Consider the following 19,325-nt stretch of genomic DNA (forward strand, 5'->3'; position numbering starts at 1 on the left):
TTTTGTTTGGGGCAGAGATGAAAATGTCAGTGAGTTGAATAGTGACAACTTCACCGGAGAGTCAGGGTAGGATCGGAGGTGGGAAGTTTTCTAAGGAACTTGTGGATACTCCCTAAAAGCCGTTCAGAAAGACCCGATGCGAAAGACTGTGTCTTTCTGTTTCCCAGTGTCATAAGCTAGGAAGTGAGTAACGGTCTGGTTCATTAAGTCTCTTATTAACTGAAACTTACCGCACTTTCCTCCGAGTTCAGAATTGCAGCCGGCGTGGAACCTCTCCTTAAAGTCTTGGGACTGCAGAGATCTAGGGACTGTAGCCCCCTGACCAGTAAGTAGTAGGCAGGCAGCTTCACCTGACTTTCATTTTGTTGGAAGTTAGGATCACCACCTGCGTCTTTTCCAGCAATCACCTCTCCGCCTCCAATTACAAAGTAGTTACAGGTGTGTTGAAAATCTGGAAAATACGGCAAGACATCGCTCAGCGATAACTACTGTTAACGTTTTGTGCATGCCCCTCAACTTCAGTTTTGTTTGTTGTTGTTGTTGTTGTTTTTCTTGTGCGTGTGGAGCTTTTCTTTTTTGGTTTGAGGTTTTCAGCTCCACTTTCCATCAATTCAACCTTTTTTGTGTACTTCCTGAAAAGGTAACAAGATGCAGTTTTCCGGAGCAAGGTGGAAGAGACAGAAGTTGGCAGGTGATCAGAGGAATATGTGCTACCCTCATAGCCTCCAGTTTTACTTGCAGCCGCCTTCTGAAAATATATCTTTGATAGAGTTTGAAAACTTGGCTATCGATAGAGTTAAATGTAAGTGATATTTGAATTAGAATTTATAAATTCTTAGGAATCTCACTTTATGGGAATGAGTGCGGATAATTTATTTCCTTCATTAAGCAATTCATTCAACATATTTATTGAGAGTTTGCTATTCATTTATTATACACTGCGTATTTATTGAGTCCACTAGGTGGTAGGGATGTTGCGATGAATAATGTAATTCTCATCTTTGATGAGGCTGTATTGTACATGGAAGCAGACATACAAAATAATAATCATGACTTAGTATTTTAAGTGCTGTAAATAGTAGTGCTATTGAAACGTAGAAATGGGAGTGACTGTCTTAGTCTGATTAAGATTTCTTAGAGAAATTGAAAGGTGATCTGGATGGTGAAGGATGGGTAGAAATTTCTCAACAGAGAAGTGAAGGGATTTTCCAGGCTGAGATAATGGCTGTACAAAGGCTCGAAGGCATGAGAGAGAATATATTTGTGGAGACATTAACAAGTTCAGGGCATTTCGTTCCAAGCTAAGGGTGTAATAATGGGGTATAATAAGGATACAACAACTGTACTGGGGGCCTTCTTATCCTCTGTCTGTTGGTGGAAGAGAGAAATGAGCTTGGCATGATCTGAAACAAATAATAGCACTGTCTTCAGAGTTTATGTTCCAGGATATCTTTGGGGGAAAATCATAAGAGGTGAGATACTTGATCATTCTTAGAGGAGTAGGATGAGATCTGCTGATAGAAAAAGGGGGTACTCTGTACCTGTTCGTTGAATGAAAGAGTGTCGGCAGGGAAGAAAGGGGTTTTAGGAAGCTTAGCAGTATCAGATGCTTCATAGAGATTAACATATGATTAAAAAATGTACTTTGGGTTTTGCATTTAAAGGGAGAGACTATATGGGTCTGAATTAAGGCAATGACAGTGCCAATGATGGAACTGGAGAGATATAATGGATACCAAGGAGGTATTACTGATAAGATTTGGTCTGCTTGGCTGTGAGGGAGCAGGTGAGGGTGGCTGAAGCTAGTGGAGGTGGGGGATAGCCAGAAGAGGAGCAAGACTAGGGGGAAAATAGTTTGCTTTGGGATGTGATAATGACATACCTGTGGGACATGAGTTTAAGTTCAGGTTTAATTTTAGAAGCATTTTATTCTTGAATTAAAAAAATGTCTCTTTTCATATTGTCGGAAGGAGAATTCATCTAAGGAAAGATTGACAGGGGTCTTAAGGAACTTGTAAACTGAATGTAGCATCTATTCAGGATGGTTCATTTGGATGATTGGAGAGCCCTTCTTCTTCACTATTGTCTTCTCCTTCTATGCTTTATTAGAAAGGAAGGGCGATCTTTCTGATGAGTCTGTGCTGAGTAAAGGAAACAGACTGCCTAACAGACAGTCCCACATGAGGAATGCAAACAAGGGGTACTTAATCTTTTTTCCATATCAACACCCTTTTCCATTCCTCAACCACAGTGGCTCAGTACAGCAGTGATTATCCGCTATCACTCTGGTGCGGTGGATACTATACCAGTTGAAAATCCCTGATATTAGATTTTGTTGTGGAACACTGATATTTTCTGTGTATGAATGGAGATTATCCTCTTCTAAACTTATAATTTATGTAATGTACTTTCAGAAAGTAAAACTATTACAACTTGTCATCTTTTATAAAGAGCAACAATGGAATTGCTATCCATAGGTTTTATTTGTGTTGGATTAGTTTTTAAAAATTATCTTGCCTTTATATGTTTTTCTTTCTGTTATTTTTATTTTTTTAGTGCTGAAAGTAGTTGAAAATCTTGGTGTGAGCTATGTGAAAGGAACCGATCTATACCAGAGTAAGTTGGAGGCCGAGATTCGAAGGGTCAAGTTTTCCTACAGAGTAAGTAAAAGAGGGAAATATTCCATCAGTTTGTAATGTTTATGTACTGAATATCAGTTGTTGGAAAGGTCTTGTATTAGGCACAGGACTTTTATAAAGACTAATATAGCATAGACTCTGCCTGAAGGTACCTACAGTCTCTTAGAAATGATTGACATAGTCAGATGATTGTAATATGGTAGAGTTTCTCAGCTGCGGGAATGTCAACATTTTGGGCATAATTCCTTGTTGCAGGGACTGTCCTGTGCATTGTAGGATGCTCAGCATTCCTGGCTTCTACCCAGTAGATGTTTCCAGACACTGTCACATGTACCATGTGCAATACAAGACGATAACTGCTGTCATTAGATGTATGCCCCAGGAACTCCAGTAGCACATATAATCACCCAGTTCAGATTGGGGTGGTTTGGGAAGGCTTCAGAGAGGAGGTAGTGCTGGAATTGCATCTTGATGGACATGATTAGATTTTATTTTGGGAAGATGGCTGTGAACAGCAGATTGACAGGTTCACGTCTAGTAGGAGGAAAACCAGTTAGGAGCCTACAAATGATAAACACGAATTGAATGGAGAAAAGAAGACTGATTGAGGAGATATTAAGAAGGTAGAATCAAATGATTTTAGTGATTGGTTCCAGGGAATAGGGAGAGAGTAGAGGTATGAGTGACATCCAGGTTTCTAGTTAGGATCTCTAGGTGGATAGTAGTGATATTTTGAGATGTGATACACAGGAGGAGAAGCAACAGGTAAAAGGAAGATGTTGAGTTTACTTTTAGACATTAATTTGAGGTGCCTGTAGAGATGGCTAGTGGGCAATTGTATATGCATACAAGTCTGGACTTAGGAGACATCTGGAAGTATAGATTTAAGAGGAAGGTTAGAATTATTAGGAGTGGGTGAGAGAATTGTAGGAATATATTCGAGAAGAGAAGACGATGGAGGACAGGATGTGAGGAATATGAATATTTAAGGTGAAGTAGAGTTGGAGGAGTTTGGGAAGGAGATTGAGAAGGAATTGCCTGAGAGGAAGATCAGTCAGGATGATAGTGTTATAGCAGCCAAGAAGGCTGGAGTTTCAATAATAATGGTCATGATATTAATCGTGATATTATAGGAATAACAATGGCAAACATTTTTATTATGCTTACTCTGCCCCAAAGTTCGTTCTAAGTGCCTTTCGTAATATTAACCCATGGAATCCAGATGGCAGTCTTATGAAGTAGGTACTATTATCATTCTTATTTTGCACATGAGGAAACTGAGTTATAGATAGGCTAAGGAACTTGCCCAAATTCATGAAATAGTAAATGGTGGAGCCAAGATTCGAATATGGGCATATTGTCTCCAAACTGTGATGCTGTTAACCACAACAGTTTCAGAAGCTTACGATGGATCATGTAAGATGAGTTATACAGAATCCATTGAGTGATGTAAATAAAGATGGAAGCCTGAATGATGACAGTGGAGAGGTGGTTGTGGAATAGACATTCATATAAGATGTTTAGCTGAAAAGACAGGGGAGAAATAGAGCTGAATATAGAGGAAGTTGTAGGGAAAAGAGATGGTACACATTTGTATGTACACACATATATGACAGGAGGTAGTTATAAGCTAAACAGAAAGATCTAGAAGAGAAAGAAGAGGAGGGAAGCTTGAGGAAAACTTTGAGAGCATTTGATAAATTTAAGGTCCTTAGGAGGCAGAAGCAGATGGGTTGCAGGGTTTAGGTGTAGAGATTAGCTTCGTGTAGGAGGAAGGAGAGATGCTTTGTCCATGGAGATGGAAAGGAAGGCAACAAAGCATGTGTTCATAGAAGCCTGGAGCTGAAGGAGTAAGCCTCGTGGCCTTTATTTCTTTAAGATAGGTGAAGTCATCTTCTGAGAGAGAAGTGGAAGGTGGTATGGTAGGGAGCTTGGGTCAACTACCATAATGAAACAGCTTTTCTAGGAAGTGAGCAAAGAGATGATTATGTGTCGAATACAAGCTCTGCTGCTTATAAGTTTTGTGAGCCTAGACAAGTTATGTAACTTGCCTGTGCATCAGTTTCCTCTTTTTAAAAATAGGATTACATAGTACCTATCTCATAGGGATTTTAAAAAATGATTAAATGGGTTAATAGATTAAAAGTGCTTAAAACAGTGCCTGGTACTCTTCATAAGTGCTCAAGACATGTTTGCTCTATTATTTTAGACTTGAATAAGGCTTTCTTGGTGTTGGTAAAGATTCAGTTGAGATTAGAGGCTGTGAATCTTTAATATTCCAAATTCCCATAGTTATGTAGTTTTTCTCCAGAGGTTCTCAGCATTTTGGAAATAATCTATAGAATATAGCTATAAATTAATTTAGAATCTAGGTTTTGCCAGAAGGTTGAAAAGCAAGAAGTTGAGGGTTGTTGTAAGAAGTGGTTGAAGTGGTGAGTACTCTTGCTATAGGTTGAGTAAGAAAGAAAATTAAGAAAGAGGGAGTTGATAGGAAGAAAATGGTGTGGTCCAAACCCAGGAGGTTTTGCTAAGATGAGTTCAGTTCTCAGTTTCACCCAATTGCTAACTGAAATAAAATGTTAACTATCCTGGAAAGCATATTATGAAATTTATGTTTTTGAAACTTTTACTTTACATTGGCTTTTGCTGACTCAGCATTTTTTTACACCTCTTATTATTCTAAAGCATTTATTTTATTTGTGTACCATCTTTAAGGAAAACTTAGAAGATGAATATGAACCACGAAGAAGAGATCATATTTCTCACTTTATTTTGCGCCTTGCTTATTGCCAGTCGTGAGTACACATTTATACTCTTGCAGTCAAATCTGTTGTCTTAGGTTACAAATTGGTACATAGAAAGCTAACATGTATTGTACTGAACATAGGAAAACTCAGAAGAACATCAGAAACCAGTGGTTCATGGGTTGAATACCGTTGCAGTGAATTGTTTGAAACAAGTTGTTTACTAAAAAATAATGGAAAAATTCTTTTGCAAATTTTGCCTGTTCAAACACTTTTGAATTTTATGAGAGAGACTCTTCTTCATTTGGGATTTAAAATTGGAGGACATTTCATTAAAGAAAAAGACTTGATACTTTTTTTCTAAAAAATAAGTTATGTAAGAATTAATCAGATACATACTTGAATTTGATACAGGTTTTTAGAAGTTGAGCTGTATGGGCTAGTGTCCATTAGATTAAGACGTTTTCCTTAGATTGTTGGTTTCTTATAAGTCAATAGTGCCACCCAGAGGGACAAGAAATTAGTTGCCTTTTTTTTTTCTTTAAAACTTTTGTGTTTTTTTTTCTGTAATAATTTTGGCTTAATAACATACTTATAAGTTTCTGTTTCTTTTTATTAATAGGCTTATTGGATGAGAATGTTGAGTTGTTTGCTATCCCAAGATAATAACTGAGAAATTATTGACCAGCTTTGGTCCTAGAGATTTTCTTTTGTAAAAAAGCATATGTATGTAGTTAATGTAATTTATGCAATAAATGAATTGCTGACAGTGCGAAAGTCACTTTAGAAAAAACCTAAATCATATTTTACATACAGTAGCATAATTATTTTATAACAACAATACCCATTATGTATCTGTCTTGTAAATTAATGTACAGTGTTTGTATGTTGGCTTTTAAAAAATTGAAGTATACCGTGCATTTTAAATTTTATGAAATTATAAAACCGTATACAAAGGTTGCTTTGCAAAGTTTATCTGGTTATAATCCATTTAGAGATAAAGTTACCTTTAAAGAATTTGAATTTATTTGGCATTGATGAAACTACCTTAGATAGAAGGAATACCCCATTTTATAATGTAATTGACTATTTTGAACTATTTTTTATATTTAAAATAATAATGCAACTAGGCTTGTCATAGTCTGTATTTAGTTCTTTTAATTTTATATTCTAAATATCTCTCCCCACATACAGCACATTCCTACAACATTGTGTGTGGAATTTATAGTGGACTTATATGCGTTTAACTTCTGTCTATTAGCATCTTGCTTGTGTTCGAATAGTGTTTTGTAGAAACTTCTTGGATTTAACGATCAGTGGATTTTAAAAATAAACATTGGACTTTTCATTTATATTACATACTTTTCCCGTCTTCATTTCAGTGAAGATCTTAGACGCTGGTTCATTCAACAAGAAATGGATCTCCTTCGATTTCGATTCAGTATTTTACCCAAGGACAAAATTCAAGATTTCTTAAAGGATAGCCATTTGCATTTTGAGGCTGTAAGTATATTTTTGTAGTTATTTCCAATCATTTTCACTTTTCATCCCTCCCTTTTGCCCTAAGTGCCAGTATTTGTGAATCTGTTCTCTTTACATTTTCTCCCTAAGTACCTCCCTGAAAGAATAGCTATTGGCTTTGTATAACAATGAACCTTTCCCTCTCTGTGACTAGAGGAAAAGGGACTCCGTATACCAAAGCCTCACATTTATTTGCTCTATTAAACACGTGATTAATGAAAACAGAAAAAGTTTTAATTTATGCATCTTTAACTAGAGTCTTGTAGGCCAAAAGTTTAAAGCTAATAATGTATTAAAACAAACAAAAGTGGTAGTACTTATTTTTAATAATGAATTTTAGAAGGGATAATAGTTTATTTTAAAACTCAGTTGTCAGTAAAATCCGAATAGTTGTAAAAAATAATTTTGCAGACAAATCAATGATTTACATATGGTAATTACATAAAAAAAGATGTTTAGGACCTATTTAGCAGGGATAAGATTGTGGGTGAAAAGAGAATTTATGTCTTTTAGGTGGCTATATGCTGTAGTAGGAAGGTTGAAAAATTCTGTTTAGAATTAGGTCAGTCAGATGGTAGTGGGGCTGATTGATACTCTATTTCAGTGTTAGAATGGGTGACTTGGGGCCAAAATAAACAAAGAAATGGGAGTAGGTGAAAGACGTTGCCCTATCTGAGAAGTGGGAGATCTACCCAGTGTAGTGTGGGTTATTGAGTTGAAAAAAGAGAGCACGTGAAGAGAAGGGAAGAAATAATTGGTAGACAGTGTCTTTTCTGTGTTAAGGAGGCACTTTTCACATTCTCTCACTTCTCATTCTCCTGAGGTTTCTAAATAACAACTACCTAGGCATAGAAAAGCCCAGGACTATCTCACCCAAACCCCATGCAGTTTCCGCTTTGCTTTTAACTTTGATCCTTAGTGAACGTTATTATTGCTGCTGTCAGTTGCAGTTAATTCATCCTTTCATATTAAAAATAATTTATTTTTTGCTTTTATTGAAATTATTGATTTTTATTATGTCAGAGAAAAAGTGTCCTTGAGAAGATTTACTCTTTATTCTAGAGTATCTTTACATATGGTCAAATATAATTTTTTAAGCAAAAGCCATCTTTTTTCTTTTACAAAAAACTTTTTGAATTGAAGTATAAATACAGAAAAGTGTACAAATCATAACGATACAGCTCCAAGTAGCAAAGTAAACATTACGAGGGTTAAGAAATAGAACATTGCTCGCACCATGTGCTTGTTCGCTTGTGCCTCCTCCCGTTCCTTACCTCCTGTGTCCCACCTAAGAGTAACCACTATCCTGACCTTTAATATCATAAATTAATTCTGCCTGTTTTTGAACTTTGTATAAATAGTATCAGATGGTATATCTCTTCTCCAATTTTATTGAGATATAATTGGCATGTAACTTTAGGATATAGGTATATATCGTGAAATGTTTAACCCAGTAAGGTTAGTTAACACATTCTTCACATAATTATCATTTTGTTGTTGTTGTGGTGAGAACAATTAAAATCTATCAGAGGAACTTTCCAGTATTCAATACAGTATTATTAGCTATAGTCACCATGACCTCAGATCCCTGGAACTTATTTCTCTTACATCTGGAAGTTTGTACCCTTTGATCAAGATCTCATTTTCCCCATCCCCCAGCCCTGAAAACCACCATTCTACTCTCTGCTTCTATGAGTTCAGCCGTTTTAGATTCCACATATAAGTGAGATTGCAAGTAAAATTTTTTAATAGTAGTTTTATTGAGATAGAATTCACATACCTTGAATTTTACCCCTTTAAATTGTATAATTCATTGGTATTTAGTGTAGTCACAGAATTCTGTAACCATCACCACAATCTAATTTTAGAACATTTCATTACCCTGAAAAAGAAACTTATACCCATTAGCCACTCTCCATTTCTCCCCTTCTCATCCCTTGGTAACCACTAATTGACTTTGTCTCTATGAATTTGCCTATCCTGGACATGTCACATAAATGGAATTCATATATTTTATGGTCTTTTGTTACTGGCTTCTTTCATTTAGCATAATATTTTCAAGTTTCATCTCTGTCGTAGCATGTATCTGTACTTCATTTTTTTTTGTTAAATGTTTATTTAGTAGTTGATGAACATTTGGGTTGTTTCTATATTTTGGTTATTATGAATAATGCTGTGGTGAATATTTGTGTCCAGGTGTTTGTGTGGATATCATTTCTTTCAGGTATATACTTGGGAGTGGAATTGCTAGGTCATGAGGTAATTCTTTGTTTTAACTTTTGAGAAACTGCTCAACTTATTTTTCATAGTGATTGCACCATTTTACATCTTCCAGTGTATGAGGGTTTCAGTTTCTTCACATTCTCACTAACAATCGTTATCTGTTTTTTGAATATAGCCATCTTAATGGGTGTGAAGTGATATGTCATTATGGTTTTGATTTGCCTTTCCCTAATGACTAATGATGTTGAGCATCTTTTCATGTGGTTATTGGTTATTTGTATATCTTCTTTGGAGAAAGGTCTATTCGAATCCTTTGTCTATTTTAAAATTGTGTTGTCTTTTTTTGTCAGAGTGTTAAAAATTCTTTATGTATTCTGGATACAAGTCATTGTAAGATATTTGATTTACAAGTATTTTCTTCCATTTTGAGAGTCATCATTTCTTTTTTTTTTTTTTTTGATGGTTTCATTTGCAACACAAAAGTTTTTAATTTGCATGAAGTCTAATTTATCTACTTTTTTCTTTTGCCACTTGTGCTTTTTGGTGTTGGGATCACAGAAGGCTTTGTCTAACAGAAGGTCATGAAGATGTACTCCTATGGTTTTCTCTAAGAGTGTTATAGTCTTAGTTCTTACATTTAGGTCTATGGTTTATTTTGTTAATTTCTGTATATGGTATGAAGTAGGGGTTCACCATTATTCTTTTGCATGTGGATATCCTTACATTTTCTTACGAATTTTAGGATAAACCATCAGTTTCTACAAACAAACCAGCTGGAAATTCAGATTGGATTTGCAGACACTATATAGATAAATTTGGGAAATGTTACCGTCCAAGAACATGGAATATTTTTCTATTTCTTAAAAGTTAAAAAAATTTTCTTCAAAAATGTGTACTTCCTTTGTTAAATTTATACCTAAGTACTTTATTCTTTAAAGTCATTTTAAGTGAAATTGTTTTATTTCGTTTTTGGAATGTTTATTGCTAGTGCAGAGAAATCCAATTGATTTTTGTATATTGATCTTGCGTCCTGCAACCTATGGATGTCATTTATTCTAATAGTTTTGAGTGGATTCCTTAGGATATTATGTCTTACAAATAGAGATAATCTTACTCCTTTAGAATCTGGATTTTTAAAATTTATTTTTGCCTAATTCCCTAGCTAGAATCACTAGTACAATTTGAAGAGAAGTGACAGTGGACATTCTTGCTTGTTTGTGATTTTTGGTCATACCGTATGATACTTTTTATATATTGCTGGATTTGATTTGTTAGTATTTTGTGGAGGATTTTTGTGTTTATTGTAGTTTTCTTGTGATGTATTTGTCTGGTTTTGGTATCAGTGTAATATTGGTCTCAGAACTGTTTTTCTCATCTGTTTTTTAGAAAAGGTTGTGAAGGATTGGTATTAATTCTTTAAACATTTGGTGGAATTTACTAGTGAATCTATTTAGGCCTAGGCTTCTTTCTCTTTGTGAGGTGTTTTAAAACTACTAATGCATTCTTTATTTGTTATAGATCTATTTAAATTTTCTGTTTTTTCTTGTGCCACTTTTGGTAATATTATCTTCTTTCATTCCTGATTTTACCACTTTAAGTATTCTTTTATTTGGTTATTTAGGTAGAGGTTTTTAAATTTTGTTGATCCTTTCAAATTAACTAATTACTGATTTTGTAGATTTTCTCTACTGTTTTCCTTATTTCTTTAATCTGCTCTTAATTGTTATCAGTTATCAATCTTTATTATTTCCTTCCTTCTGCTTACTTTGGATTTAGTTTCCTTTTTACTTCTAGTTTCTTAAGGTGTAAGTTTAGGTTACTGAATTGAAGTGTTTCTCTCTCCTAATGTAGACATTTACAGCTATAAATTTCTCTTTGAGCACTTCTTTAGATGCATTCCATAAGTTGTAGAATGTTGTGTTTTATTCATTTCAAAGTTTTTCCTTGTTTCTTCTTTAATGTATTAGTTATTAGGAGTATGCCATTTAATTTCTACATATTTTTGAATTTCCAAAACTTACTTCTGTTACTTACATTAAAAAAAAATTATCGTATCTGTTTTGAGAACAGGTTTTATATTCAGTCCTTTTAAAATTAGAGTCTTATTTTATGGCTTAGTATATGGTCTACTCTGGAGAATGTTCTGTGTGTACTTGTGAATAATGCTTATCTGCTGCTTTTGGTAGGTATTCAGTACACCAGAATATTCAGTAAGTATCGTCTGTTAGGTCTAATTGGTCTGTAGTGTTTTTCAAACCTTCAATTTCCTTGTTGCTCTTCTGCATATTTGTTCTATCCATTATTGAAAGTGGAGTATCAAAATTGTTAACCATTATTATTTTTTTAACTGTTAACTATTGAATCGTCTATTTTTGTCTTTAATTCTATTGTTTCTGCTGCATGTACTTTGGGACTGTGTTTTTAGATGTATATGTGTCTGTAATTATATCTTCTTGATGGATTAATCCTTTTGCCATTATGAAATATTCCACTTTATCTCTGGTAATATTTTTTGTTTTAGAATTTATTTTGTCTGATAATAGTATAACTATTCCAGATCTTTGATGTTTTTGTTTGCATGATGTATCTTTTTCCATTCTACCTATTAGTGTCTTTGAATCTAAAATGTATTTCTAGTAGATAGCATATAGTTGGATCATTTTTTTTTTTTTAAAAAACAATATTAGTCTCTATCTTTTTATTGGAGTGTTACATTCATTTATATTTATAATTGCTACTAAGGAAGGTTTTACATTTGTCATCTCACTATTTGTTTTCTGTATATCTTATAATTCTTTTGTTCTGTTTATCTATTACTGACTTTTTTGTTACAGAGTTATTTTCTAGTGTATCATTTTAATTCCCTTGCCATTTGTTTTTCTTACCTTTTTTTTTTTTTTGCTATTTTCTTAGTGGTTTACCTGCAAATTATAATTTTTACCTTAAAACATAATCATAAGTAAATTTTTTGAGTTCTGGGTTGTGTGAAAATGTTTTTATTATACTGTCGCACTTGAGTAAAGTTTGCTCTGGTATACAAATCAAAGTTGGAAGTATTTTCTTATAAGGAATTCGAAGGTATCCTGCATCACCTTTTAGCTTCCAAAGTTGGCCTTCTGATTCTGTGCATCTCACTTTGTATGCCTTGGCTCTCCCATCTCCCATCCTACTCTTGTCAAATTTTATGATGATGTCTGAATCTTTTTTTATTTATTGATGTGGAAACTTGATGGGCCCTTTTAATCTCAAGACTTGGGTTCTAATGTTTAGTAAATTTCTTTTTGTTACTTTGGAATTTCCTCCTTTCTGTTTTCTCTGTTCTCCCTGTATAATTTGCTAGTTAGAATTCAGACCTCCTGGATTGGTCTTATTTTCTTTATTGTCCTGACATCCAATCTTTATCTTTTTTGTTTTATGGGTAAGTTCTTCAACTGTAAATTATCTATTTTCTGCTCTCCTGTTTTTAATTTCTAATAGCCCTTTCTGTCTTTGCTTTTTATAGTCTTGTTTTTATCTCATGAATATAATCTTTTTTAAGATTAATTATATTATTCTGTTCCTTTTATTGTATGCCTTATTCCTTTATTTAGTTCATCTGTTTCAGATAGTCTTTCATGTTGAATATTTTCCTTGAATGTGTGATGATCCTTTACTATTTGTTTTTGTTAAAGATTGAGATACTAAAAAATGGATTGGGAGATTGGGATTTATATGCACTTGCAAATAAGTGTATGAGATACTTTTTACTAGTGGGCCTTGTTTAATCATTTAAAAAAAAATATATGGTTGTTGGAGAACCCCTGCCAAAGTCGGTATTTAAGAGGAAACCTCCATTCTCCTCCCACATTGATTGGTGTCTTAATGCTGTGTTCTTGTATCAGAGAGCCAGGAGCCCACTGTTCACTAAGGTGACTTTATTTTTTTGCATTTCTTGACTTACATCTTTCATCTTTTGTATATGGTTCTTCTGATTAATAATTTTTTCACTCTCTGAGGTCACATCAGAATCTCTTTCTCCAGGGATTTAAGTTATAGCTTCTTTTCTTCTAAATCATTTAAATGACTTTCAGCCACTTTCCCAAAACATGTTGAACTCTCTCTTTCACTATTTTGTTCTTGGTGGTTTATATTCTTTTATACTTTAATTGTCATTTTTATTTTGTTGAGGAAGTAATTGAAATATTTGTTCAGTTTACCATGTTTTACCAGAAGACTCTGTGATCTCAGTATTTATAGTTTTATATTTAGGGAACAAAGTTAAACTTTATAAATGTGTTTTTATTAATAGCAATTGACAGTGCAGGCTCTGCAGTTGTATTGTTGAGTTTGATTCCCCATCTACATGGCAGTGTAGGGAAAAACACTCCAAGGGTCTCCTGCTCCCACACATCTTGCTGGGTATGTCAGGAATGCATGGTCATGACCACTCTTTACCCTGGCCATTTCTCACAGCTGTGTTTTTAGCAAGGAGCCTTGAGGGATGAGGTAGTATCTTCCCTGAGGTATATAAAGGAGGCTTGCTTACCGCTTGCTGTAAAAGCGATTGATTCTCAGTGTTCCTCAGCTGTAGTGAAAAACCACTGTGTTTGAGCGTCCATTTGTGCGATTTCACATTGTCTCCAAGGAAGCTGGGGGTAAGGAGGATGACACATACTGGTTCTCTTGCTGCTTCCTGTGATGTGATTAATAAAGTTCTTTGTCTCTAAAGCAGGAATCTGTCTTCTGCCAGCATCTATTAAACAGTAACAGGTAAACTTTTTGCCTTATAAGTATGGTAAAATTCAATGCCATACTTGACAATCAGCTTTGTGATTTGGGGAAAATTTTCTAATCTGTTTTTCAGTTTCCTCATTCTTAAAATGGGGATAATCATAACCCCCACCTCGCAGATTTGTGAGGTTTAAATGATTTAGAGAGTATAGAGTGCTTAGTACTATGTCTGGCATATACGTTAAATAGAATACTATGGAGGATACAGAGATAGCAAATGCCTATAAGTTGAAGAAATTTGGAGTTAATTAGATTGATACATTTTGCCACAAATAAAAAAGTCTCTCTCTCTTTTTTTTTTTTTTATTTTGGGAAACAGGAATTTATGGGAAATATATGCCTATAGTAGTTCCCCCTTATCCCCAGGGCATATGTTTCATGACCCCCAATAGATGCCTGAAACTGTGGATAGTACAAACTTTTCCTCTTTTCGCTTAAAAGAAGCACTTTCTCTTTGGCATATCTGTATTGCCAGCATCACTATTCTTGCACTTTGGGCTCATTATTAAGTAAAATGAGGGTTACTTGAATACAAGCACTGAGATATCACTACAGTTGATCTGATAACTGGATAAGTGGGTAGCATATACAGCATGGATATTCCTGGCAAAGGGATGATTCATGTCCTGAGTGGGACAGAGCAGGGTGGTACAAGTTTTCATCATACTACTCAAAATGGTGGGCAGTTTAAAACTTATGAATTGTTTATTTCTGTAATTTTCCATTTAAAATTTTCAGACCATAGTTGTTGACTTGGGGTAAGTGAAACCGCTGGAAAGTGAAAACTGGATAAGGAAAGACTGATGTACTTAACTACTGTATTGGTAGTCACGATTGTTTTTTCATATTACTCTGTTTCCAGTTTGTTTACTATAATTTTTCCTCCCTCCCCTCCTTCCTTCCTATTGCATTTCATTCTGCAGGTCACTTGAGGTTCATTATAATAAACATATACATTAAAGATATGGAAATATGGATAAAATTGAAAGATTTCCACCCCCCCCCAAATTAATATCCACATTTGTACATCACTGGGGTAGGGGTAGGGTGTCCTGTACAGTTTCTAAGGAACTGTAACTGGCTTTTTGTGTTTTTTAATTCAGTGATTCTCAGTAGGGGGATAAACACTGGGGGGTTTATCAGAACTTTGGGTAGAGTGTGGAAAACATGCCTTTTGTTTTTGTAGTAAACACTGTAGAGTATAAATATTGATCAAATGTTTGTAGCTGGTGGGAATTTGTGGAAGGTAGAGAGAGAAAGCATTGCAGGGGGCCTGGCAGAAAAGTCGTTCCTGTGATAGATCATTATCACTTTTCTGGTAGAGACCTTTTCCCCTCTTGTTCTGGTACTCCCCTTAGGCATCTGATACTGGTAATTAAGGGACTTGAATTCAGGTGCTGTTGATGGGCTTGCCCCTAGATCCTTATAGCTTTTTATTGCCCAACTTTTACCATTTCATTGATAGGAACATGCAAATTTTCTTCCCTTTGATTAGAATATTCGGCTTGCATTTGGAAACTATGTACTAAAACAGGGGTCAGTGATGTTTTTAGACTCAGGACCCATGTTTTATACTCATGACAAAGCAAGGCTTAGGGAAGAGTTATTAACATTTGTCACATAAGCTGGTCTCTGATGTGTAATAGGCTCTGCTGCCTAAGTCAAGGCAGGAAGAAATGATGGGGAGTGCAGAGTCATGTTGGTTTCCATATCTCAGAAGCTGGATTGCTGGCACACACATCTTAGAGTCTGCCTGGACTTCAGGTGTGTGTGTGCATCTCTTTATCAGTTTCATTAAGGCTGCACTGGCTTTTATGTTAATCTTCTAAATACGTTTTTAGGAGATGCAATGTTATAACTAAATTGTATTGTGTTTACTTCAAGGTAGAAATATGTATGGAAAAAGATATAATTAATTTTTCTGCATAGTTTTTTCTCTAAAGTTTTGTTTTGTTCAGTTTCGTAGCTGATATAATTTTATTTGATAAAAAGTTGGAGGAGATACATGGGTCCACTTATCAGATCTGGGGCTCTTGTGTTCTATTTCTGGCTTTGGTAGTACTTGGATACTTTGGCTTTTTAGTCTATAGATAGGTTTTCAGTTGATAGTTGGAATCCGAATCTTTATGACATACAACAGATAGCCTTAATATGAAGTATTCAAAAAGGAAAAATGGATAAGTTTCATTTGTGGGCTTATGTGTAAATACCTTGGATTTCAAATCTGAACTTTCTAGGAAAGATTAGAAATGAGTAAATATTTCTGTCTGTGGGGACTATTTTGGATCTCTTATTGCTGAGTTGATTGACTTACCCTTGTGTCACATTAAAGGTGAATGGGTAAGGTTAAACAGATTCTATTAATGCTTCTTCAGTTGACCAGGTAGGAAAAGGTCAGGCTTTGACAGCTGTCAGCCTCACAGACGGTGGGTCTTTGTGCTATTGCACTTCAGAGTCTTGACAGCAGTTTATAATTTACCTCGATGTTTTAAAACCTTCTCAAGACAGTCAAAAAATATTTTTTATTTGATTTGAAATACCAGTGGATCTAAAGGTAGGATTTTTTCATTAGAATAGTACAGGATTGAAGACAAGTATCCTAAAAGATTTGAAGAGTATTCTGTGCATCAAAAATGAAAACCACGACATATTAAATAGAACTAGTGCTGTTAAATTGCCAAATATGTTCAGGAAGTAAGAGTTTTTGAGTGAAGGCAAGTGTGGCTGGTAATCTTATTTTCTTGCTTACTGAAAACAAATATATGTGAAACTTTCAATTGCTTATTTTTGCTTACTTTTAAAATAATTTTTCTTATCATGAACCCGATATTTAAAATTTGTTGCTCATCTCTTCTAGTTTGAAATTTAAATTTCTTAGGAATTATTTTGTGTCATTTTTGGCTGATAACTTTTCAGTGAACATGAATTAAATTTTGTCATTTGTAATTGAAAACGTCAGTTACATGAATTGATTAGGAACTTCTGAATGCCTTTCTTCAGTTAACATCGGAAGATTGATTTTACATTGAATTAATAGTTTTACATGTGTAGACTTTTAAAATTGTTTTGGTGTTTATTTGTATATCATTATTTCTTAGATATTTGCAAATTGGCCTTAAGGTAGCCATGGTTTTCTGATTATTTTGACCCCTATCTCATTTTCATTGTAAGTTAATCTAGTTTGGGTTGTTCGCAGCTCTTTTGGAATGAGCATTCATCATTGTGGTCAACTTTTATTTCTGTTACTTAAAAAATGAAAATGCCGTTCATCTAATAAACATGACTCTCTTTATATCTACTTTCTGGGCTATGTTTACAAATTGTTATAAGCCTATTAATATATTGCAAGGCAATTTTAATGTGGTACTTGCAAAATGAAGAAATATATATACTTTTAATCTCTCCTTTTGACACACAATAAATTTCAGGCACTAGGGAGTCTAATGATATAGTTGAGACAGGACACCCAGATGTAAAAGTGGAACATATTAGAGAACAAATGTGTTAAGCCTAGCAGCTTTTCACATGACTTCTGACAAGCCATTGATTATGACAGGAGTGTCTCCAAAGGGGGTCTGGGGAAGAGTGAAGTGGATGGTAAGACACGTACTTGCACTACTCTTGGTGGAAATTTCAGACCTAAAAACAGCTGAGAGAGAAAGGAATAATAATCAGATGAAGGGTCGAGGTGGGCTCCGGAATGGGAAAGTAAAGTGTTTTATGTTCTAAGAATGTGAAGCAGGCAAGTTTAAGTCGAACTGCTTAATGGTTCTTTGCATGGTGCTCTCTGAGTGTTGAGTAAATGTTTGAATTAATTTCTAGAGAAAATAGTAGTTCAAAAGATTTGCCTCTATTTTGTTTCATGATCATTTTATAGTCTTTAAGATGAGTACAGTAACATAGAATACTTAATCTTTCCTTAGCGTTAAATATTTGATGAAATATATGTGTTATATATGATATGAGCTTTTTCTATTGAACTGAATTTGAGGAATTATGCTAGTTAGCAAATTTCAATTTGTTTTATATTTTACATAAGAAAATTTATGATTTAGACAAAGTGGTTTGTGTTTCTGTTACAATTGTGTACCTTTAACTTCCTTCCAAATGATTTTAAATGAAGGCATTAGCACAGGGCTTCCTTTTTATAAGCACACTCCACAAATACTATTAATACTTTTATCCTCAGTGTTTTTTCAAATGATATAATTATAGAAGCCAACCTTGTATTATTTTATATTTGTTTGGTATCTATAGTATTATATTTGGAGAATGAGGAAAAATTTCACTGAGTTTTCTAGTTAATTGAAGCCTAACATTTATGCATATAGTTGTAAAAATGCACCATGGCAGATGGTCTTTAGTGGCAATATTTTAGAAGTTCATAGAATTTGGATTTTCTTTATCAAGCTACAAAATTTGAATCTGCTCATTATAAGATAGTTTAAACCTAGAGATGCTATGACTAAATGCAAAACTTCAAGCTGAATTACCCTTGAAGGCTAAAATTAACATGCAAAAATTTTTAAAATAACCTGCAAAAGTCATTTCTTTTTTTTTAAGGTTTGTGTACAGCCTTTGAATATAGAATTCTTTGTATTCTCATTGCTGATGACTCCATGCCTGTGGTTTTGCTCTTGAAAAAAATGTATGATTAAATTATCTGAAGTTTCCCACATATATAGAGCTATGTCCTAATTGTCTTATAATGCTATATATGTGTTAGTGGTTAGAACCTAAAAAAAGTGAAATTAATTTTATTAAATATATTGTTAGTGTTCTAATATTATCTGTAGTTAAACATTTACATTTTAAAATGTTACTAATGTTTTATGAAGGTGTTCCAAAAAAAGATACTGGCTTTTTAAATGTATACATTATGTTTTCATTTTGTAATCTTCTTAACCTTTTCTGGTTTCCCTAAAACTCTGAAAGTTTAGTCCTTTTTAGTTGAAGTCATGTCATGTATTAGTTTAGAGCCTAGGTCAGGTTGCCTTTTCCTAGGTCTTTTGGATGAGGGTAAGAACCAGGTATGCAGAGGGCTTATGGAGTTGCAAAAAAAAAAAAAGAAAAGAAAAATTATTTTGTGTTCCCAGTCATTGCGTGGCTAAATCTGAGTTACAAAGTCTGGAGGAAGTAGTTGCAGTAATAACAATTATCCAGTTAACCCATGCCTTGTCAATATCTCCATCTTGCTACTCCCACACCTTTGAAGGCACAGACAGCAATTTAAGTCCTTATTCTCAACTTACCACCCTTTGCTCTCTACCTGCCACCGATTGCTATTCACCTTGACTTTCAGATTCCTGGTGTCATACTCCAGCTATTGCTTACCTGCCAGCTGTCTGGCTGTTTTTTCCTATTCATCACTGGTTAAAGTGTGCTCTCCCCAGTTCCAGTGTCCTGTGATGTTTTTGGGCAAGAGATT

General features: G+C 34.3%; 1 protein-coding gene across 4 annotated transcripts in view; it reads left to right on the forward strand.

Moving 5' to 3' along the window:
* Positions 1 to 19,325, forward strand: part of PRIM2 (DNA primase subunit 2) — a 241,133-nt gene that overhangs the window by 319 nt on the left and 221,489 nt on the right. For 2 of the 4 annotated variants that reach the window (XM_016145668.2, XM_016145670.2), the window contains exons 2-5: positions 641 to 802; positions 2,557 to 2,660; positions 5,355 to 5,434; positions 6,766 to 6,886. In XM_016145668.2, the coding sequence (XP_016001154.2) occupies positions 649 to 802; positions 2,557 to 2,660; positions 5,355 to 5,434; positions 6,766 to 6,886 (459 nt within the window). In that variant the 5' untranslated portion in view covers positions 641 to 648. Of the gene's footprint in view, positions 1 to 273; positions 439 to 640; positions 803 to 2,556; positions 2,661 to 5,354; positions 5,435 to 6,765; positions 6,887 to 19,325 lie in introns of those variants that run through there. The other 2 variants (XM_036219001.1, XM_016145669.2) reach the window with 2 other exon arrangements.

This window comes from Rousettus aegyptiacus, unplaced genomic scaffold (genome assembly GCF_014176215.1).
Source record: "Rousettus aegyptiacus isolate mRouAeg1 unplaced genomic scaffold, mRouAeg1.p scaffold_m13_p_1, whole genome shotgun sequence".
Classification (NCBI taxonomy): Eukaryota; Metazoa; Chordata; class Mammalia; order Chiroptera; family Pteropodidae; genus Rousettus; species Rousettus aegyptiacus.